Source organism: Psilocybe cubensis, chromosome 1, assembly GCF_017499595.1.
Source record: "Psilocybe cubensis strain MGC-MH-2018 chromosome 1, whole genome shotgun sequence".
In the NCBI taxonomy this organism is placed as follows: Eukaryota; Fungi; Basidiomycota; class Agaricomycetes; order Agaricales; family Agrocybaceae; genus Psilocybe; species Psilocybe cubensis.
This window is the reverse complement of record NC_062999.1, coordinates 2,834,210-2,855,148: the sequence shown is the minus strand read 5'-3', so window position 1 is coordinate 2,855,148 and position 20,939 is coordinate 2,834,210. Positions and strand designations below refer to the sequence as shown.

Sequence of the window (20,939 nt, the reverse complement as noted above, 5' to 3'; positions counted from 1 at the left end):
AGATGCTTCAATAGATCTCCGGTAATCTTCATACAGCTTTCTCCGTTTGCTAGTTTGATCTGTTTTCTACAATAGTTACTTGATTTCTAGATAATACATGTGTCGGTACAGTTAATTTCTCTTGGTAGATTTAGTTACTCTATAGATCCTTTAGAATCGTACGTAGGCGCTTGCATAGCTTACGCTAGAGTCTCGGATAGAATGACAGTGGCTGCTTTGCTCATATCTCACCCACTTGACTTCAGACGTGATGCCTTTGCTCTTTTCCAGAGCCGACATGGCGCCGAACAGCACCCCAATAGGATGCCTTCCGCAAATGGTGTTCTTTGTCCTTGCAAGATATTTCGCAAACTCTGAATGGGCTTTAGTCGCCGTGGAGGGCGGCAAGGTCAAAAGGTCCATAGCTTCGTGGTCAAGGCGGCTAATAGACTGAAAGATGGGAAAGTCCGCCGAAGGTGCTGTGCTTCGGGACAGTCGAAGACCAGACGCAGAGCTTGGAGCCGGCTCTGGATAGTAGAAGGTGTAAGAGAATCTTGTTCCCCTGCATTCGCTTATTAGCACCCCATCCAGATATACAAGCATTCTCCTACCAATGGCAAAAATCACTTGAAATCACAAATAGGGTGTCCTCGCTGGCGAGATATGGAGCCAGGATAGAACCAAATGTTGCTTCTACGCTTTCTGAAATGGCTCCAACGACAATGGGAACGATACTAATATCCTTCCTGGAATAAGCATCAGCACATTGCCACCCCGTGAAAAGGTCAAGAATAACCCCTCAAATATTTTTCGAACATATGGTAAATGCATTTCAATACTATGTTCGTCTTCATCTGCTTGCTGGCCCATAGATTCAAACTTGCCCGTGGCCTTTAAGTCTTGAATAGCTGTTGATAGTATTGCGATTAGATAACGCGAAAGATGGTGATTAGATATGCACGTACTCTTCAAATCTAAAGGCAAGTTGCCAATAGGCGTTTCATATTCTTTGCACTTGGATAGCGCGCAGCCTTCCAAATAAAAGTGATGCGAGGGTCCTAAGATGAAGACGCGTTTGCTGGGAAGATGTCAATACACGTTATGGAGTTAAAATAACGACCTAGCAACAAACATGGAGGATGTATCGATACTCTTGTAAGCCCAGGCAGCGGTGGGTCCAGAGTAGGAATACCCAGCGTGCCTATTACCATCAGTTTACAGTTAGCTATGAGGCGCAGTCCAGGGAAATCAGACTGACGGTGCGATGATAGCTTTGCACCCTTTGATAGGGTACGGTTCCTGTGTCTCTCCTACTTCCTTGAGCCATTGGGTCAACTCAGCATCAAGGGTTTTGCCTGCAATGGGATTAGTCCATAGCACATTGTCTGAGGTTGTCTATCACCATCTGCAGTGTACCAAGATCCGGCGTGTGATGCATTCCTTGTAGCCCTGCTTATCGTCAAATCACAGTCAGTGGTGCCAATACGCCGCAGTTAACGAGTTAGAAGAACTCGCATCGTCTTTTCAACCTGCGGCGTAGTCAGAAGAATGTGAACACCTAGGTGATGGATATTAGTAGCAACTCAAGAGAGTTCACTGTACATGTAGATAATCTAATCAGGAAGCGTTATACTAAGTGACGACGTGACAGACTCAAGCAGATTGCACTGATTTTCTACTGTTTTTGGGTTGGGAAAGAATCGTAGAGATAGCTTGCATAATGTGGGTTGCATGGGCGCATGTGGATTAACAGCATACGTGATGATACATGAAGAGGACTGGAATAAATGAACCACCGAAAATCTACTCCTCTGACCGCAGACGAGCCTCGGCGTTGGTGACTTTGATGCCCAAAACCTTGGCACTATGCGAAATATGAGCACCAAATTATACAAGTCCAAATAGGATACGTACCGCTCGAGGATGGTAGCGCGGTTTCGGCTGCTGACGTTGTGGGCGATCTCAGCAGAGAAAGACTTGTTGTGCATGAGGAGAAGGTCGACTTCTCGGACATTGCTCACAAGGAACTTCTTGAGGCCGTTGGGGAGAAGGTGGCGGGTCTAGGCGGGAACTAATGAATGGGTGGAACTTGGGGTAGCTTGAAATGCAGGCAAACCTTTTTGTTGGATCCGTATCCAATCTGCGAAATTTCTGAGTACACTCCAGAGGCATATATGAGACGAAAACGCGCACCTTGGGCATGGGGGTTTGACCCTTGAAGCGGCGCCTGACCCTGTTGTCAATACCCTTAGGCTTTCTCCATGACTCCTTCACTCCATGGTAGCGGTCGGATTGATGGCGCCTAATTATTGCAGAGTCAGAGCAACGACTTGAGAATCCACGAGAAAGGAACAAACTTGAATTTGTTGGTGCGCTTCTTGACGATTTTGATGGCCATGGCGAACTGGAAGAAAGAGGGTGTCAGAACGAAATTTGTAGTGGTCGGAGTCCCAACATGGCCAAGACGTTATCCAACATGCTATGCAGCCATCCAGCCCAAATCCACGGATTCCAGCGATTCTGCCTGGACGAGAGGAGTCGAATAGCATGCATACGGCGGCCTGGGGACAAAAGACAGAAGTTTGGGAGGCATACTCACAGTTGTTGGGCTTGAGGGAGACGGCGTTGACGATGGCTAACTTTGGCGGTGGGTGGACCGGAAGCTGCTTACATAATTTAGTACCCCGAACACCGCCAACCCCGGAACGTATTCAATTGACGGAATGCCCTTTGTTGCGCGGAAACGACACTTAAGGCGCTGGTACGCCGAGCAGAGGTTTATAATGAAAGTTTATTGGCAAAAGTAGACTAATTACCCTACCTCAGCGCTGCATTACCCCAAGTCCACTGTCAGCGCACGTGTGGGGCAGTGAATGGGCACGGGGTCCTGTGTGACCTGAGACCTCTCTGGACTAGTGATGTCGCCGAGAACGGGTCTTGATTTCTTTCTCTACTTACGCTCATCTGTCCCATAGAGAACAGTGAGTATACTAGAATCGTCCTTGTTCTAATATATGCTTTCGGCCTCCGCTGTTGGAATTACCTTTGATGACGACGACTGGAACTCCACTCCACTCAGTGCACCAAGACTGTATCGGACAGCGAGCGTCGGCAGCTGGGGTGTAACCTCCATTGGTCGTGGGTTCGACTGGAATGAAAGGCCAGAGCGGTCAAAGGCGTCGGGGACGCTGTCTACGCCAAGTGAGGAACTAGAGGAAAATAACGCGGATCCGGTGCCCGAGCCTCAAACCTCACATGGCCGCAAGCACCATAATTCATTTCAAGACAAGTCCCCTGTTATCAACCTTGTTATGACTTCTTCTCCGCAATCCATTCCACAGCCATTATCATGTCGTCCTACAACGCCTAATATTCCTCCGTTGGCTCGTTCGCCGTCGTCTCCGCGTCCTCGAAGAAGATCCTCGCAGCAAAGAGTTTCTCTGATCGCCGGACGTGTATCCATCGCCCCCATCGAGCCGCCCTCTCCTCCTCCCATGCTTTCAGACAACTTGCGTCGCACTCCGAGTTCCGGGAGCATCCTCAGTAACGTCAGCACCCGTGCACCATCGCCATCGGCGGAGCAGTCTTTCTTGGGTGGTAGAAATATATCAGAATTCGTCATCGAGGGAGAAATCGGTAGGGGTGCGTACGGGCTGGTCAAACGAGCACGAGAGGTGCAAGCAGACGGATCGCTTGGTGTAAGTATTCCAATACCTGTACTTCCTCGGGACACATTTCACCACACGTCGTATAGCCCCCTTTGGTTATCAAACAAGTAATCAAGTCGCGCATCCTAGCGGATTGCTGGAAAAAACACCCTAAACATGGCACTATCCCGATCGAAATATATGTCATGTCTGCTATCTCCAATACAACCTATGTGTTACCCCCACGCCGACCATGGGATCCAGCGCGATTCTCTAAATCAACAGTGCGTGACAACACACAGTCCGAGCAGCTCGATTGGCAAGACGGTCAGGTGGTGAAAGGCCACCCCAATATCTGCCCGCTTCTCGACTTCTTTGAGGATAGTCATTACTATTATCTGGTTCTGCCGTCCACGACGCCAGAACGAAAGCCAAATGACCCATCACCGCCGTCTGACCTGTTCGATCTGGTCGAATCTTATCCGCAAGGCCTGCCTCCATCGCTTATCCGGACGTACCTGGGCCAAATTGCGGACGCTGTCTGCTTTCTTCACATGCATGGAATTGGTAAACAAATTCTGTTCTCCTCATCGAACATAGCTAACAACCATACAGTCCACCGCGATATCAAAGATGAAAATGTAGTTTTAGGCCCTAATGGCAAATGTATATTGATAGACTTTGGAAGCTCTGGGCTTGTGAAGAAGAGCGGATGGGATACATTCAGCGGAACGTCAGTGGCCACGTTGTCTCCCAAATGCACATGCTAATTCGATCGCGCAGCTTGGACTACGCTGGACCCGAAATTCTACGGGGCGAGCGATACTACGGGAAAGAGCAAGATGTCTGGGCATTTGGGGTGGTTGCATATGTGCTGCTGGTAGGAGAATGCCCGTTCATGACGGCGGCTGAGGCGCAGGAGGGACTTGCGTCGCCATTTGCGAACGCGGCGATCTCACTGGATGAACGATGCGCCGAGGGCAAAGAAAAAGACGGTGAGGAACAAGATGGCGGAGGGGCGCTTGGCGACGCGGCGGCGCTTGTGCGAGCATGCCTGCAGGTAGATATAAGCGCGCGGCCTACATTTGAGAGAATCCTACAGTGTCGCTTTCTGGCAGGCGATGGAGGGTGGACATAGGATGAGCAACTGGAGTGACTTGTACAATTAGCGTAGGATACAATGCTTGTAGAAATATTACAGAATCAAACATGATCCAAAAATAACACGCGGCCCCCGGATCAGATCAGCCGGAGCCGCCGACAAGCACCGAGTCATCGATTACCTGATCAATCAGATCTATCGATAAAAAAAATTTGGATTGGGAGGCAGTATAACTAGCACACACTCCGCTGTCCTTTTTTTCTCTTAACCACCATCTTCCTCTCTCCCTCCTTCACACTCACACAAAAAGTACGTCCTTTTTTCTTTTTTTCCCTCTCCTCGTCGTCCCCGACAGCCCCCCTCGCTGTCTACCGATGGATCCCATCGCCCCCAGCCAGATGTCCTCCTTTTCCCCTTGCTCGTTGTTTTCTTCCAGATCAAGTACTCACATTCATCTCCTCCAGAACTAACTCAAAATGGGTAAAGAGAAGCAACACGTTAACGTCGTCGGTATGTCTCTCCATCTTATCTCTCGTCTCATCGCACTCGACCCTGACCGCCGCAATCTAATCTAGTCATCGGACACGTCGATTCCGGAAAGTCCACCACCACTGGACACTTGATCTACAAGTGCGGTGGTATCGACAAGCGTACCATCGAGAAGTTCGAGAAGGAGGCTGCTGAGCTCGGAAAGGGTTCCTTCAAGTATGGTGTGTAAAATTTTTCATCTCCCTCTTTTTTTCGCACCACTGAAATTTTTTTCTTTTCCAGCCTGGGTGCTTGACAAGCTCAAGGCCGAGCGTGAGCGTGGTATCACCATCGATATCGCCCTCTGGAAGTTCGAGACCCCCAAGTTCATGGTTACCGTAAGTCGTCTCTGTTTCGTCTATCATCTTATCAGTCACTGATTAGACATGACACTTTAGGTCATTGATGCCCCAGGACATCGTGATTTCATCAAGAACATGATCACCGGTACTTCCCAGGCTGATTGTGCTATCCTCATCATCGCTGGTGGAACCGGTGAGTTCGAGGCTGGTATCTCCAAGGATGGCCAGACCCGCGAGCACGCCCTTCTCGCCTTCACCCTCGGTGTCCGTCAGCTCATCGTCGCTGTCAACAAGATGGACACCACCAAGGTAAATTTTCTGCCCAAACTTATCCTTTACGATTTCTTATATGTTTCGTCCTATAGTGGTCCGAGGATCGTTTCAACGAAATTATCAAGGAAACCTCCAACTTCATCAAGAAGGTCGGTTACAACCCCAAGACTGTTGCCTTCGTCCCCATCTCTGGATGGCACGGAGACAACATGTTGGAGGAGTCCACCAAGTACGTTAGACTGTCTTGTTTTTTTTTTTTTCACTTAATCTCATATCCCTTCTTTTTTTAGCATGCCCTGGTACAAGGGTTGGTCTCGTGAGACCAAGGCTGGTGTCGTCAAGGGCAAGACCCTCCTCGATGCCATCGATGCCATCGAGCCCCCCGTCCGTCCTTCCGACAAGCCTCTCCGCCTCCCCCTCCAGGATGTCTACAAGATCGGTGGTATTGGCACAGTGCCCGTCGGACGTGTCGAGACCGGTATCATCAAGGCTGGAATGGTCGTCAGCTTCGCTCCTTCGAACGTCACCACTGAAGTCAAGTCCGTCGAAATGCACCACGAGCAGCTTGAGCAGGGTAACCCTGGTGACAACGTCGGCTTCAACGTCAAGAACGTCTCCGTCAAGGATATCCGCCGTGGAAACGTCGCCTCTGACTCCAAGAACGACCCCGCCAAGGAGGCCGCTTCTTTCAACGCCCAGGTCATCGTCCTCAACCACCCTGGTCAAATCGGTGCTGGTTACGCCCCCGTCCTCGATTGCCACACTGCCCACATTGCTTGCAAGTTCTCTGAGCTCATTGAGAAGATTGATCGCCGTACCGGTAAATCCATTGAAAACTCCCCCAAGTTCGTCAAGTCTGGTGATGCCGCCATCGTCAAGCTCGTTCCTTCCAAGCCCATGGTACGTTTTAACGGTTTGAGATTTATCATGCGTTTTGCTCATCCCATTACCTCCTCAGTGCGTTGAGTCTTACAACGAGTACCCTCCTCTCGGTCGTTTCGCCGTCCGTGACATGAGACAGACCGTTGCCGTCGGTATCATCAAGTCCGTCGACAAGACCGAGAAGGCTGGCAAGGGTTAGTATTTTCTGCTGACCGACCGTCATCTCTTTAAACTGACCAATGTTCTATCACAGTCACCAAGTCCGCTGAGAAGGCTGCCAAGAAGAAGTAAACTAGATGTAGAATCATTGTATCATTTCTTTCATCTCGCTAGTTTCTTTTTCTTTTCTTCACAAGTACTCATATTTGCAACGTGTTTTTCCTGCTCCTTAACATCTGTATTCATGATAACGAAGCCTGGCGTCAAATTTTCGCCACATGCCCTCTATCGATGTCCGTAAAAGCTCTCTGCGTCTTGTATTTCTTGTAGTCCTAGGGATAGCGTTACACTGTTCTGTGTAAGCTGGTCGTCGTCCAAAAAATAAACATCAAGCTTTATGGGAATTTATTGCCTGCGACAAACTTGCTCTTGGTTGCACAAAGTTAACACACATGTTCAGGCTCAGTACTCTGAACGACCCTTCGACCGAGGTCTCTTCCTACTGTTCTTTCAAATACTTCCATCATGAACGTGAATAGAGACCTGGTCAATGCTGCGTCCCATCTGCCCTTTGAATGTTCGTCTCTAATGAAGGCATGCTGGGCTTGTACCTCCAAGAACTATTGCCAAATCTCTCTCTCAGATTCAGACGCATAGATGTGTGTCAAAGACTCACTGAAACCGGTACATTCGCATCTTCCAGGGTTTTACGGATCAAATCTCTTCCTTGGCGAGGAACATGGGTGTCCTGGCTCAGAATATTGAAGCCCAGCAGGAACATTTGGAGTATAATTTCAACGACGTACCTGTTTGCCAAAGATCATCTGTGCGCAGTTTGTCAATGTGATGATATGTCCGTTCAAGACAAGAAATGACGCACGACTAGTTCACCCTTGCCTTTCAAGTCACCCTTTTGAACTTTGATTAAAGAGTCGTCGTTCTTTCCTTTTCCTAGAGAAGCGCTGTGGATATCTGTTGCAAAGAAGCAGACAGACGCAAGAACTCGTGGGTCGAACGCCGCCTATCACAAGAGACATTATTTAGGTATCAAGCTAAGATGAAAAGAGTATGGGCGCTAAAGAAATGACGACATACACGGAATGCCTGATTGCATATTAAGGTTATTACTGGTTATTCGGTTCCGAGTGTGCAGTGAGAAGAGATTGTGGGCGCACCAAATGCCCACCTAGGCACATGCCAGTCGCTGAATGCGGGTCATCAATTCACGAGGGAGACAAAGGCTGGTGGATGTTCCGTACCTGCTATCCTTCCGTTGCAATTTTTTAGCGAAGTTAGCAAATCAATCGCGAGTGTTGCATCCTTGATAAATACAACAGTATCCTGTCAAGGTCATAACTGAAAAATCATGTATTGACGCACTTCGTCGTAGGCGGCGAGCTCTTTTTCAATCTAAAAGATGCATGGTATCCAAAAAGCGAGCAAAAAAAGTGCTAGGCACTGACCTTGTAGTTGTTTCCTCTGTCCGTGCCTTATGCATGTTAGACGTAGCGATGATTATGGTTCACAATGCAAATACCTTCAGTATCGTAGGGGATCGGCTCTGGTCCTTCAAACTCGTGGTATACAGATGGGCATGCTAATTTTGTTACGCTGAATATGGGGTCGTATGGATTTGATGTTACTGACCGACAACGAATCCTTGGCTTGCAATCTGGCCTGCAAATCGTTCGACAGGGCCTGTTACTTGATATATTTCACTATCGAGTCACCTTTCTGAGCTTACTATAACCCGTAATAGATACAAGAACACAAACCTGAAAACAACAACGCCTAGATATCACCAGGAATCAGTTCAAATGAAATGCGGCCCAATCAAAGCAAGCACATACCAGGGAACTTGGCATCGGGGTAATCTGGAATGACTGGAGCTATCACAAAGATACGTATAGGCCTCCCGTTTGGGTGGAGCTTGGTAGGGATATCATGAAAGGTCTTGTTGATGAGCATGGTCTGGTTGTGGAATAGGAGAGCAACTCGCAAGCTGATAAGATTACGCTTCAGCCAAAATTAGATCAGCCACCCACGTGCGTTCTCAACCCGCGTTTTTCACTTTCAGGGCGCTCTACCGAACTCAAATCATCATGTCCGGCCTAAGCTTGTCTTCCGTCTCTCATCATGGCAGACCCCGTCGCGCAGATTCGACCTTATTCTCCGGAGGATAGAAAATTGGTACAATTTATGGTCTCCAAGGCCAACCTTCAGGCTCTGGCTGTCGCAAACAACAAGGGTAGCTATATTTCGTTGATGTAGTTCGACACGCGTCTTATCAAGTAAACAGCGTACGCACACCCTTTGACAATTGCTATCTGGGCAGGCCTCTCATCTTTGATGATATACTGGTTGAAGTGGTGGCCTGCAGACCAACACGGTTGGATGGAGTACCTGAAACCTTTGCCGGCACTAGCGTCTATAGCAGTCCCTATAATGTTTTTCATTGACTGGTGTGTGTCTTGATATTGCTTAAAAAGTAGCTACTCAATCTTTCGCTAGGATAAATCGACCATTTTTTGAAGAGATGACCCAAGAAATACTCCGTTATCCCGACCTCGCCGATATATCCAAGTATTATTTTCAACAACCATCTTCGGGGCTTTGGCTGCTCGAATATGGTCAGACATTTGTTGGACTTATTGCCATGGACGCGGCAACACCATCTGGAAAGACAAAGAAAATCGAAAAGCAGCCTAAGACGGCGGTCATCCGGCACTTCTACGTCGAAGAACAGTTCCGGCCCTCTAAAATCCAAGACGATCTACTAAAATATGCAGTGGATCATGCTTTCAACAATGATCCAAAACTTGAGCGCATTGAAGCGTCGGACTCACCTTTAGTTTCCTACCTTCGTCCTTGCTTACGGTCAGCAGGTTTCGAGCTTGACCATCACACCAAAAAGGTTGGTATATTGCAGTGGAATCTCGGAGTGCGCTACTTGGATAGAGAAACATGGTCTAAAAAGGCTAATTAGCTTATTTACATGTATCGCGTTTAGTGCATGCACAATACCATTTTGTGGAGGAAACCCAGTACTTTTGATGATGTAAACCAAAATGTTCAGCAAAGGGCTCCCAATTTTAGATCAAACCATGACCAACTCTTTCAAAGATGTCACTCTTTTCTTCGATCCTGAACGATGAGGCCCATAGGCATCCACTACTTATCGTCCAGTCGTCTTTGGCGCAGAGCGGGTTGCCTGTCCTAAGGTCTATACTGACCAATAATGTCGGCGCCAAAGGCAAACAGATCGATCGTGAAAACCTCTTGTTCTGTCTGCTCTATCCGCCTTCTAGTCTCGTCGATGAGAAAACGACGACCTCGCTGAATGTCTATGATTGGACAGATCGAGTCTCAGGTTACAATGAAGCAGACTTACAGACCGAACTGCTGGCGATTGTGACGAAAGGTGCGTCAATTGAATCGGCTTTGTCAAATTTAACCGATCCTGATCCTTTCATTCGATTTAGCGGTAGAAAGCCACTCGGGACCGATTAACATCATTGTCGACTCGGTCGATACTCTGTTGGAAGACATAGGATCTGTTTCAGAGACGTACAGATCTCTTTCCAAGCTTTATGCGGTCGCGAAAGTTCATTCTGGTATGTTTTTCTCGATCTGGTTAGGCATCTTCAAAAAAGTTATCATCCTACAAATATAGACATACGCATTATTCTACACTCCCAATCACCCTCGCCTCTGCTGCCGTTGATAACACAAACAACGTTTTCACCTTCTCTTTCACATGCCATTGTCCACCCACCGGCACTCATCGCCCATCTAACGACAGAGTTCTTGTTGCCTCCACCTCCCATCTCGCCCTTGCCCAAGTTCTGGAGTGTGTTTATTCCGGTCAGCGAAAGGGTGCATGACACAGAACGTATCGTTTTTGGACCGGCAGGACAGGGCAGTGGAAGCACGTTGGAGCTTGTCGTTGAGCTTATTGTAAGAGAAGGCGCGGGTAGAAAGCGCGGCGTAGAACGCGTCTTGGAGGGATGGTCGCTTGCTCTAGGGGGACCGTGCGCTCTATCCGACTTGGAAAGCATAATGGACCTAACAAAAAAACAAAAAGAAGTATGTGTAAATCTTCTAAATCCCATCCGCATTTCTCCACTAATACGCGAACAGCACGCACAACCCACAGCACCGGATCCTACGCAAAATTTGCCATTCAATCTTAGCTTGACATCTTCCCAGCAGGAATCCCGAGCCAAGGTGCCTTTGCCGTACGCTCATGAAGGTGAAATATTACTTTTTTTAGTTATTAAGTTTCTTTTTTCACACAAAGTCAAACGCAGGAAAACCTATGACAAGTAGTGCTCCAGCCGCGATATTCTACGATCCAGACTCTGCAGATGATATCGACGACGACGACCCAGACGAAGATCTTGATATATGATCGAATAATCTACATAAAAATAAAGAACTCAGGGGGGCAAATAATAGAAATATACAAGTTGTAATGTGGTACAGTTTTACTTTGGTGAGAATAATGTGTCGCATTAAGTGATATTGGTTGCGTCAAGAAGCTGTTGTCTGACTAGCAGAGTGAATTGAGCTTGCCATAGGACGTCTTTGGTAAGAGTAGGCCAAATGTGAGTGGCCTATCGAGCCGCTGGGCTGGCCAGCAGGCGGTCCAGAAAATACAGGCAAAGAAAATCGCCTTTTGGATCTTATTTCCTCCAGAGTTTTGGGTCTTGCATGGTATTCGTAAGAATGCTTATCCACGCTCGTGGTGGAAGACTGAACTATGCGTTGAGATCGATGTTCGGGATTTGGCATGGTTGGCAAAGACATTTTGGGTTCCCGTTGCATTCCCCGACGACGAACGAACGACCAGGGTGATACCTCTCGCGGAGAAGGGGGAAGAAGGTGCGGAATAATTGGTTGCACGGGGGCATTACTGCTGAATATGTGGTCGGACAGCGGATAATCGTGTAAGAGGCCTTTGACATCCTTCGGTTTGGGTGCCTTTTTGGGGACAAGGAGTTTCTTGAATTTGCTGCAGAATTCCTTGGTCTTCTGAACAACATTCCGTGGTCGTGGAGCATCTTCTCCTATAGGACGCGGTGGGCTTGCCGACTCAGGAGCATATATCTCTTCACGCGAAAGTGCATACACGGAGTTCTCTGAGCCGCGCCTAGTTGTACTAACTTCTGTGTCATATGTTGCACGTACACGCGAAGGATTGGAAGAACTCTGTTGAAAGAACGACTGGGATCGGGAGGGATACGCTGCTGGAAAGAATCGCCGGGGAGCATCCTCGTCTTCTGAGGTATTGGAAGTCCCGCTGGATGAGGAAGTAGAGGTTTGCGATATCGAAGGTTCTGCTGAAGTCAAAGTAGGTTCGAGCGAAAGCGTCCATGGGTCATTTCCGTCAGGCTGAGAAAGCGAAAAATCGTTATTTCGTTGGTCATGATATTCGTTTTCAAAACGTCTTCGTAGTATCTGCCTTGGACTGACCGGCGAGACGTTTTGGGGATGACTCGCGGTAAGGCTCTGTTCGGAGGTGATTCCATTTCCGAGCCTTGTAATTAACGTGCACATGCGTGGATAGTTTAATCCAGAATAATTCGAATACGTAGACTCGCCATCGTACTCATTTTCAATTCTCCTAAAAGCAACAGAGCGATCGCTGCAACTGCTTGAAGAAGAGGTCCTCCGAGACACAGTGGAAGGGGGACGGGTACCAGAACTGGCCTCAGACAGCCTAGAATCCGATGAAGAGTTGGCAAGGTCATCATTCAGAGCGGGATCGGGTAGTTTCGTTGAAGGACGTGTAGGACTTGTGCTACAAACTTTCGAAGGAACTGTATCCGACAAGGTGACGTCTTCCCGAGAGGCCGAATCATGCAGGGTCGAGCTGATATCGGAAGAGAAAATTTTAGACTGTGGTGTCTCGGGAAGAGTCGTTTCTCCCTCTTTGTTCTGCTCCCCTTCACTGTTGAAGACCTGTAAAAGCCATCGGTTAATAAATCGACAAGAACAGTGCGCCACACCGATACGTGCATTTGATATAACCGGCAGTAGCGTGATGTCCTAAAGAGTACGACATCTATTAACGTAATTAATATCTGCGCAGATGGAGAAATGCCTACCTCATCAGAAGTGAAGCTGTGGAAATCGTCAGAAGTGATGGACTCGTCGTCGTCGTGAGAGGCGGAGAGAGACGCTTTGTCGTCGTCGTATGTGTTTGAGCTGTTCGACCCCCCAACACCAGGCGATCTTGGAATGGCGGCGGGGGGATTTTCGGTATCGCAAACGACGGAACACAGCTTGGCGGACTCTGAGAATTTCGGACTTGTTCCTTCCTGGGATTTGAAGATCTTTCTCAGACTCCAAGCGGAAGCCCAAGCGCCTGGAAGAGTAGGAGAGGGAGGTCGAGGATTCATAACCATAAAGAAAGGAGAGGTTGAGAAAGAAAGAGGGCAATAAAGAAAGAAAGAAAGAAAGAGAAAGTGGAGGCTCGCTTATTGGTGATAGATAGGTTTTAAAGGGAATGGAACAATGCCTGGCGTTAGCGTCCTGAATTTAACTCTAACCTCCCATAGCATCTCTCCAGCACGATCACGTGGATGAGCCCTGAATATGAATCCTGAGCTCAGAGTAAAAACTCTTGCGACGTAAGATAGAAAGAACATCTAAGATTCTAAAATGCGTAGACTCTAGAGTAACATCCTTTATGTAAGTAGAGGTATTAATTGAAGATAGCTTGTTCGTGGGGGTATGCTCCAGGAAGAGAAACCTTTTTTACAGCTTGTCTCTGACAGCAGCATCTACGCTCTGAGCAAAGTGCTCGATATTGCTGTCATTCAGACCGGCCATTGAGATACGGCCGTCAGCAGTCATATAGACATGTGCCTTCTCAGCGAGGGCTTTAGTTTGTGGAGTTGTCAAACCAGTGTAACTATTCGGGGACATTTTGGTCAGAGTATGGAAGAGGTGTAATAATTATAGACATGTACCTGAACATTCCAATTTGACTCTTGATGTGCCCCCATTCTCCAGGAGTGGCGAGATCCTTCTGCAAGTAGTTGTAGAGTTTTTCGCGCATACTTATGATGCGGTCGGCCATTCCTTTGACCTCGGACTCCCACTGGGAGTAAAGCTCACCATTGCTAAGAATGGCGTTGGCGATGCGGGCACCATGAAGAGGAGGGTTGGAATACAAAGGACGGATGACAATCTTCAGTTGACTGTCGACACGTGCCTTCTCAGCCGGATCGGCGGTGGTCAGAGAGAATGCGCCAACACGCTCTCCATACAGACCCATGTTTTTGGCAAAGGACTGTGCAAGGGCAATTTGGTGTCCTTCGGCAACGAAGTGACGGACAGCAAAAGCGTCCTTAGAGGTCGAACCAGAGGCAAAGCCTTGGTAAGCCATATCGAAGAAGGGGAACAGCTTCTTCTCCTTCACGATGTCGGAGATCTCAGCCCATTGCTGTTGAGTGGGATCAATACCTGTAGGGTTGTGGGCACAGGCGTGAAGCAACACAATGGCGTGCTCTGGTGCGGCCTGTGATATAGTGGTTAAATCAAGGCCGAGAGAACGGAAGAAGCTCCGTACCTTGAGGTCGGCCTTAAGGCCCTCAAAGTCCAATCCGACGGTCTCCTTGTTGAAGTACCTGTACCCACGTACTTCAAGACCAGAGTCGCGGAACAGAGGAATGTGGTTTCCCCAAGTTGGGACTGGGACGTAGATTACTTTTGCGTGGGGGTAGTGGCGAGCGAGGAACTCTCCACCAATACGGAGGGCACCAGTCCCGGAGATGGATTGGGTGATAGAAACCTATCTTTTTTGAGTCGGGATGGAAAAAGACGCGAGAAAACACACATACAGCACCCTGCTTGATCACAGCGCTGTCCGCGCCGTACGCCAACAAAGCAGCATTTTTGGTGAATTCGGGAAGACCAGTGATAGGAAGGTATTCCTTGTCGGGAGCTGACGCTTGTACGATCTCTTCCGCCTGTAACAGTATGTCTGGAATTTAGTTGTCTCTAGATGGTGGGTCTAGCCTACCTTCTTGACACTAGGCAGAATGTAGGGCTTGCCCTGTCCGTCGCGGTAAGCACCAACACCCAGGTTGATCTTTCGCGGATCTTTATCGGCCTTGAAGGCTTCAGTAACACCTATAGAAATGGATGCGAGTTTATTTTCGCTAGACTCCTGAACCCCAGACTGGGGAAGACGCACCTAGAATGGCGTCAGGAGGGCCGGCTGGAACAGCATTCCAGGTAGACACAGAACGTAGGGCCTGTGTGGTGACGCCGAGGGCAGAACGGCGGGCAAAGGAGGTAGCAAGCATGATATACAAGAAAGTCGGGGTGTTCAGGGAAGAGAGAAAAAAAGAAACGGGGCTTAAAGGAGCGCAATGGAGGATCGTTCATGCTATTGATGGCGGAAATACTGCACCGGCCTTCGGACCTTGTGCGGCCATGTCAACCTAGACCGTTAGCCGATTCCTTCCGCCAATCTAATCTTATCTGCACTTTATCGGTCCAGAATCAGTCACATCCTCCATGACTCCAGCATAAAAACGTCAGTGACTCCAGTTCTCTTTTTTCAAACTAATCTTTTCTCCATCTTTTTATTCTTCATATACAATGGCCAGCGCCGAACAACCAAACCAGACTCCTCCTCCAGAGCAACCAAATCAGTATGTATGACTTCTTCACCCCAAGATCAGTCTCATAATACTTATTTCCAGGAACGACGAAGGCGCACCCACCAAAAGTGCGCTCAAGAAGGCTGCCAAAGCCGCTGAGAAGGCCGCAAAGGCTGCTGAAAAGGCTGCAAAACAACAAGAGTTGGCTCAGCAGAAGGCGGATGCAGAAGTCGTCAGTCCAATATCTAATCTCTAGATTCCTTGATTCACATCTTTTGCGACACAGGATTATGCTAAAGAATTCTACGGCGCTCTTCCGCTGAATCAATCTCAGTCACGTCCACGACGTGCGAGAGATCAGATTGCATCGCTATCCAACCGCGTCGGCCAACCTGTGCTTATTCGTGCTCGTGTGCAGACCTCACGAGCCCAGGGAAACAAAATGGTCTTTCTCAATTTGCGCCAACGCACCGATTCCATTCAAGGTCTTCTAGTGGTGACTCCTGAGAAAGTTTCAAAGCAGATGGTCAAATGGGCTGCAGGTTTGGCCGATGAGAGTATAGTGCTCATTGAAGGAGTCGCAGAGAAAACTTCCGAGCCAATCAAAAGCGCGTCCGTCTCCGATGTAGAAATCCATATCTCCAAGGTAAGATGAATCAAAACGCGACTCGTTGCATCTTCTTAATTTGTCGTAGATTCATTTGATTGCAGGATTGGACTCTCGATTGCCATTCACCGTCGAGGATGCTAATCGTCCGGAACAAGATGCCAATGCTGAGGTCCAGTACAACCGTGTTCTCCTCGAGACGCGCTTAAATAATCGGGTTATCGACCTTCGAGTAAGTAAAATCGCAAGTCTTAAAATATATTCTAAACAGGATCGCATAGACGCAAACCAATCAAGCCGTATTTAGGCTGCAGGGCGCCATTGGAGACCTCTTCCGTGAATACCTAAGCGCCAATGGTTTCATGGAGATCCACAGTCCAAAACTTCAAGGAGCTGCAACAGAGTCAGGAGCATCTGTCTTCAAAGTCAGTTACTTCAAGGGTAAGATCAGATTCAATATAGATAATTGTTCATGTATCTCATTTGACACTTAATAGGTAACGCCTTCTTGGCTCAATCTCCACAACTCGCGAAACAAATGGCTATTGCCGCAGATTTTGAGCGAGTCTACGAAATTGGACCGGTGTTCCGTGCTGAGGATTCCAACACTCACCGCCATATGACAGAGTTTATCGGTCTTGATCTCGAGATGGCCATTGAGGAGCATTACCATGAAGTCATGGAAATGCTTGATGGAATGCTCAAACACATTTTCAGCGGCCTCCGTGACAAGTATAGAAAAGAAATAGACGTTGTCCAGAAGCAGTTCCCAGCAGATGACTTCAAGTGGAGGGAAGGACCTGAGGGTACCTTGGTTCTTTCGTTCAAAGAAGCTGTTGAAATCCTCGTTGAAGACGGAGTTCCCAGAGAAGACCTGGATGACTTTAGGTACCTTTTTGTTATCTTTGCAGGGTTAGGAAAAAATACTCACACATGATATTCTCCAGCACAGAAAATGAGAAGAGACTAGGCAGGCTCATCAAGGCCAAGTATGACACCGACTATTATATTATTGACAAGTTCCCTATGGCGCTGCGCCCATTCTACACTATGCCTGATCCAGAAGATCCCGTAAGTGTTTATGCTATGATTTTAATGCTGTGGAGCGCTTATACCCGTGGCAGACATTGTCGAATTCGTACGATTTCTTCATGCGGGGCGAGGAGATTCTTTCTGGAGCGCAGCGTATCCATGACCCTAAAGTTCTTTCGGAAAAGATGCTCAGCAAAGGAGTCGATCCTGAATCGATGAAACCCTATGTTGATGCTTTCCGCATGGGCTGCCCTCCTCATGGTGGAGGAGGAATTGGTTTGGAGCGCGTGCTGATGCTTTTCCTCAAACTCAATAACATAAGACGGGCATCTCTGTTCCCGAGAGATCCCAAGAGACTTGAACCCTAGGTTTCCAACCAGTGGACTTAAGGACCAAGAAACGAGTTGGTTACGTAGTTTGTAATTAGGCCGTTGAATACGCAAGCTTCTTTTTTCGTTCCATAAATGTTTTTAGTGTGTGAAAGAACTCGAAACTCGGAAGTTTGGCGGCGAGTCAGCCGTCCGAAGAGAAGCAAAGATCCTGCGTTTATAATAATTTAGCTGATGATGATAACAATCGTCAGCCGCCATGGAATCATCATCGCACCAAAGCGGTTAGCGTAGAAGTATGCAGGTTACTACTAATACTCCAGGCCTACTACCGAAAAGTGGCTTCGAACCATCCCCGTCCCTTCGCTAGTACGCCACCCCTCCTCCTCCTCCTCCCTCTGTAAAATCTAGGCCCCTCGTTGCGCGCGAGAGCAAATGTTCCTCCCAAGAGCAGACGGAGAGAGCGACGGGTGTCCATCGGGGCACGTATACTGTGCGCCTCCAAGCGGCACAGCGGCGATAGTCGGCAACCAGTCAGGAGACTCGGATTCAGGGAGCGGAAACACGACCTACGCCAACAAGCCAGGGATGCACCGGTTCATCGGGATCGCGATGGTCATCGTGCTGCTCGTCGTCGCCTTTGTGAGCTGGCTGTGCTACATCAAGCGGACGAGGAAGGAGTCGTGGGGGGCAAGCGCCCGCGCAATGTTGTGCTGCTGCGGGCCGAGGAGGGGTGGTGGTAATTCCTCAAAGACGTCTGGCTCGGACGCGTCGAATGTGCGGCCTGTGACGCCTGTGGTGTCTGAAAAGGACCAGCGGCGGTCGTCTGTGCTGCTACAATCAGAGCCACGCGGACTGGTGAAGGAAGTGTCGGGTGGTGTGGTGATGTTTACAGAAGCGCCGAGGGCAGCGCTGCTTCCGGGGAAAGACCGGTATCCCGTCGGTTGGGAATTCGAGCATGTTGACGGTGTCAGGTTCGAGGTGAGAGTCGTTTTAGCTTCAAAGTTTTTTCGATGAGGGGGTACCACATGCACGCGTAACGTCCATGCTGATTCCATTTCGCGAATGACAGGCCAGGTCATCCCGGTCACATCGCCATTCAGTGAGGAGTCCACCGCCGCCTAGACCGACGACGACGTAGTCCCATTGCTAGTTGCTTCTAACATACGAGAAGCGGAAAACGATCAAGCATGATTGCTGTACGAACACCATCAAAGCCGCTTCGGGACTCGGAGAAGGAAAGAGGCGCTCACTAAATTATTCAAACCCCACCACACTAGTTTATGTACCATAGCTATTTTTTTTTCTTCGTTCACCCCGCATTTTTTTACTTCTCTTCTTCACGCTCCCAGAGACGATGATCATGAATTGATTTGAACGACTTTTTGCATATCATAAATACTAGAGGAACAATGTGGGAGGAAATGTTTCCAAAGGCAGGTAGTAAAACAAGTTGTAGTGTGCACTCCAAGGACAGTTAGAAAAGCGTAAAAAAAGTGTGTGCAGCGATCTAATTAAAAAATGATAAGAAAATGCTACAGGGAAAATCAGATGGCTTAGAGTACAAGTCAGTGTTCATACAAGGTAGTCAATTTCACAAAAAAAAACTTGATTTGAGAAACTGACGGGTGTAGTAAATCATCTCCTTCTAGACCGACGTCTATCTGAGGGTTGGGAAGAATTTGACTGTCCAATAGACGCGGCGGGGACGCTGTTTCCTTCCAAGGCAGCAGCGATAACTTCAGCTGGAAGATCAATATGAACTCCCTCTGCATAAGTGTATGCGTCCAAAGGCGAGTATGCGGGAGGATCCCGTCTGGTCAAGGGACTGGAGGGGGTGAGACGGTCGGTCGGGGTAGAAGAAGGGTTGTTGTTAGAGCTGCCAGAGCTGCCTGCGCGTCGATGGCCAGGAGAGATTGCCTGGAGATGAATATCACGAACACCGGGGGTGGGAGGATTGATGTTAGGGCTCATTGGTGAATCTGGAGGAGGATGGAGATGTACCGTCAAGTCGGAAGAGGGAGCTGAGAGAGAGGTGGCGAAATGAGAGAGGGATGAGGATATGCGATGGCGATGATTGGTAAATGGGTTACGCGCACCTGCGTCGGGAGGACGAGAAATTGGCGGAGAAGGTGAACGAGATACACCTTCACTGCCGGGGTCTCTATTAAGCAAAGGGGCAGACGGATCGTCTGATGAAGAGTCATCTTCGACTGCTTCGTCTATGGGTGTAATTGGAGGCGGAGGGGTCATGGGTGGAGGTTCTGAAAGGAGAGAACTGCGCAAGGGTGATGCGACGCCAGGCGCTGAGGATTGTCTTGGTCGACGAGACCTATGACGGTGAGGAGATGATGGAGAGGAAGAGGTAGATGGGGTGCCATCAGGATTTGTTCGTATGCGACCACCAACATCAAGAAGGATGCTACCACGCTCACTGCCATATGCTGGTGGCGGTGCGAGAGTGCCAACACTGGGAGCTAGACCCCATTTCTTTACATTGGCCTCGATAAAGACAAAACCAGCCTGGCCAAGATTAACGTGTACGCTGCAAGGACCATCTGCGCCGATTGTGGGAAAGAGGTTCCACCTGCTGAGGCCAATGAAGGCATCCTCTGTCTTGCGACCGTTGCGGGTATAGAAAACGGTGCCTGTTCTGGGACGATAGCCTACGCCGAGGACATCGCCCTCTTTGAGAGGAGGTCCAAATGGCGTTGCGGTAAAGGGATAGTTGTGTGACTTGTCACCGTTTGAATGGTATGCTACGGAGTAGCGATTGAGACCTGGGAGACGAAAGGGAGGATATGGTTTTGTGGCGAGACCGACAGCGACGGTGGTGGACTGGGGAAGGTCAAACATCTTTACTTCCCAGTAGTAGACCTCGTTTAGTTTTGGGAGGGGGAGATTTGACTGGACGCAAGAGGAAGAGGCGGGGTCTGGGAGGAAGGTGATTTCAGTCCTGGCATGAACGAGGAGGGAGTTGACTGTCTCATAGTCTGGTTCGAAACACCAGGCAGAGACGCCCTTTTCCTGTATTGAGAGAAACTGGGAGAGGGTTATGTCTGTTGGGAGGGAATTTGGGGGATACTGAAGCTGATACTCTGGAGAGAAAGATGAGAACCAGTAGCAAGGTGAATGGGAGAGATTGACGGACCTTTGGCACGGAGATATGCCCTGCGGGCAGAGTCGGAGGCGTCCTCTAGAAAACGGGCCTCGAGGTTGTCAAAGCCACCGTCTGCCTCGAGAAGGTGCTCCCTGGAAAGGTCTACTGGGCCGTCCGAGTCGCTGAGAATGATGGCGCGACGGCGGCGGACGATGATGGCGCATATGAGAAAAGTGAGGAGAAGGAGGAGAAAGGTGGAGAGGACGATGAGGAGAGGAAGAAGGACGAGCAGAGGGTCCGAGGGTGGCTGTGGGGCAGCGGCGGGGAATTGAGCGGACATGGAGGTTGAGGAAAGAGTTGTGTTGTGATTATCACATCTCT

General features: G+C 48.8%; 11 protein-coding genes across 11 annotated transcripts; 6 read left to right on the top strand and 5 right to left on the bottom strand.

Moving 5' to 3' along the window:
- Positions 1 to 150: 150 nt before the first annotated feature.
- On the bottom strand, positions 151 to 2,377 carry JR316_0000957 (Protein MEMO1; the record flags this gene model as incomplete). Its single annotated transcript, XM_047886771.1, has 12 exons — positions 151 to 506; positions 607 to 725; positions 776 to 887; positions 945 to 1,057; positions 1,112 to 1,180; positions 1,238 to 1,334; positions 1,382 to 1,428; positions 1,796 to 1,843; positions 1,894 to 2,039; positions 2,096 to 2,119; positions 2,173 to 2,281; positions 2,337 to 2,377. 12 exons carry the CDS (start codon positions 2,375 to 2,377, stop codon positions 151 to 153), a joined length of 1,281 nt encoding a protein of 426 aa, XP_047754517.1.
- Positions 2,378 to 2,993: 616 nt separating this feature from the next.
- Positions 2,994 to 4,764, top strand: JR316_0000956 (Serine/threonine-protein kinase ppk6; the record flags this gene model as incomplete). Its single annotated transcript, XM_047886770.1, has 4 exons — positions 2,994 to 3,677; positions 3,734 to 4,193; positions 4,242 to 4,359; positions 4,410 to 4,764. The coding sequence occupies 4 exons, from the start codon at positions 2,994 to 2,996 to the stop codon at positions 4,762 to 4,764; spliced, it is 1,617 nt and encodes a 538-aa protein (XP_047754516.1).
- A 440-nt stretch (positions 4,765 to 5,204) lies between these two features.
- JR316_0000955 (translation elongation factor EF-1 alpha) lies at positions 5,205 to 7,004 on the top strand (the record flags this gene model as incomplete). The annotated part of the gene is made up of 8 exons (XM_047886769.1): positions 5,205 to 5,238; positions 5,304 to 5,438; positions 5,500 to 5,594; positions 5,655 to 5,867; positions 5,924 to 6,060; positions 6,122 to 6,731; positions 6,790 to 6,907; positions 6,967 to 7,004. 8 exons carry the CDS (start codon positions 5,205 to 5,207, stop codon positions 7,002 to 7,004), a joined length of 1,380 nt encoding a protein of 459 aa, XP_047754515.1.
- Positions 7,005 to 7,536: 532 nt separating this feature from the next.
- JR316_0000954 (Putative carboxymethylenebutenolidase) lies at positions 7,537 to 8,840 on the bottom strand (the record flags this gene model as incomplete). The annotated part of the gene is made up of 8 exons (XM_047886768.1): positions 7,537 to 7,620; positions 7,679 to 7,696; positions 7,753 to 7,893; positions 8,253 to 8,282; positions 8,336 to 8,361; positions 8,410 to 8,469; positions 8,520 to 8,570; positions 8,723 to 8,840. 8 exons carry the CDS (start codon positions 8,838 to 8,840, stop codon positions 7,537 to 7,539), a joined length of 528 nt encoding a protein of 175 aa, XP_047754514.1.
- Positions 8,841 to 9,008: 168 nt separating this feature from the next.
- Positions 9,009 to 9,858, top strand: JR316_0000953 (uncharacterized protein; the record flags this gene model as incomplete). The annotated part of the gene is made up of 3 exons (XM_047886767.1): positions 9,009 to 9,120; positions 9,172 to 9,334; positions 9,384 to 9,858. 3 exons carry the CDS (start codon positions 9,009 to 9,011, stop codon positions 9,856 to 9,858), a joined length of 750 nt encoding a protein of 249 aa, XP_047754513.1.
- A 137-nt stretch (positions 9,859 to 9,995) lies between these two features.
- Positions 9,996 to 11,283, top strand: JR316_0000952 (Elongator complex protein 5; the record flags this gene model as incomplete). The annotated part of the gene is made up of 5 exons (XM_047886766.1): positions 9,996 to 10,293; positions 10,355 to 10,486; positions 10,546 to 10,958; positions 11,013 to 11,124; positions 11,183 to 11,283. The coding sequence occupies 5 exons, from the start codon at positions 9,996 to 9,998 to the stop codon at positions 11,281 to 11,283; spliced, it is 1,056 nt and encodes a 351-aa protein (XP_047754512.1).
- A 122-nt stretch (positions 11,284 to 11,405) lies between these two features.
- On the bottom strand, positions 11,406 to 13,282 carry JR316_0000951 (uncharacterized protein; the record flags this gene model as incomplete). Its single annotated transcript, XM_047886765.1, has 2 exons — positions 11,406 to 12,836; positions 12,983 to 13,282. The coding sequence occupies 2 exons, from the start codon at positions 13,280 to 13,282 to the stop codon at positions 11,406 to 11,408; spliced, it is 1,731 nt and encodes a 576-aa protein (XP_047754511.1).
- Positions 13,283 to 13,634: 352 nt separating this feature from the next.
- On the bottom strand, positions 13,635 to 15,190 carry JR316_0000950 (Aspartate aminotransferase, mitochondrial; the record flags this gene model as incomplete). The annotated part of the gene is made up of 6 exons (XM_047886764.1): positions 13,635 to 13,791; positions 13,850 to 14,400; positions 14,452 to 14,673; positions 14,723 to 14,851; positions 14,905 to 15,014; positions 15,079 to 15,190. The coding sequence occupies 6 exons, from the start codon at positions 15,188 to 15,190 to the stop codon at positions 13,635 to 13,637; spliced, it is 1,281 nt and encodes a 426-aa protein (XP_047754510.1).
- A 298-nt stretch (positions 15,191 to 15,488) lies between these two features.
- On the top strand, positions 15,489 to 17,497 carry JR316_0000949 (Aspartate--tRNA ligase, cytoplasmic; the record flags this gene model as incomplete). The annotated part of the gene is made up of 8 exons (XM_047886763.1): positions 15,489 to 15,541; positions 15,593 to 15,722; positions 15,777 to 16,136; positions 16,186 to 16,329; positions 16,379 to 16,538; positions 16,595 to 16,985; positions 17,045 to 17,168; positions 17,222 to 17,497. 8 exons carry the CDS (start codon positions 15,489 to 15,491, stop codon positions 17,495 to 17,497), a joined length of 1,638 nt encoding a protein of 545 aa, XP_047754509.1.
- A 396-nt stretch (positions 17,498 to 17,893) lies between these two features.
- JR316_0000948 (uncharacterized protein) lies at positions 17,894 to 18,583 on the top strand (the record flags this gene model as incomplete). Its single annotated transcript, XM_047886762.1, has 2 exons — positions 17,894 to 18,439; positions 18,536 to 18,583. The coding sequence occupies 2 exons, from the start codon at positions 17,894 to 17,896 to the stop codon at positions 18,581 to 18,583; spliced, it is 594 nt and encodes a 197-aa protein (XP_047754508.1).
- Positions 18,584 to 19,096: 513 nt separating this feature from the next.
- JR316_0000947 (Protein ssh4) lies at positions 19,097 to 20,898 on the bottom strand (the record flags this gene model as incomplete). The annotated part of the gene is made up of 3 exons (XM_047886761.1): positions 19,097 to 19,482; positions 19,558 to 20,556; positions 20,610 to 20,898. The coding sequence occupies 3 exons, from the start codon at positions 20,896 to 20,898 to the stop codon at positions 19,097 to 19,099; spliced, it is 1,674 nt and encodes a 557-aa protein (XP_047754507.1).
- Positions 20,899 to 20,939: the final 41 nt, after the last annotated feature.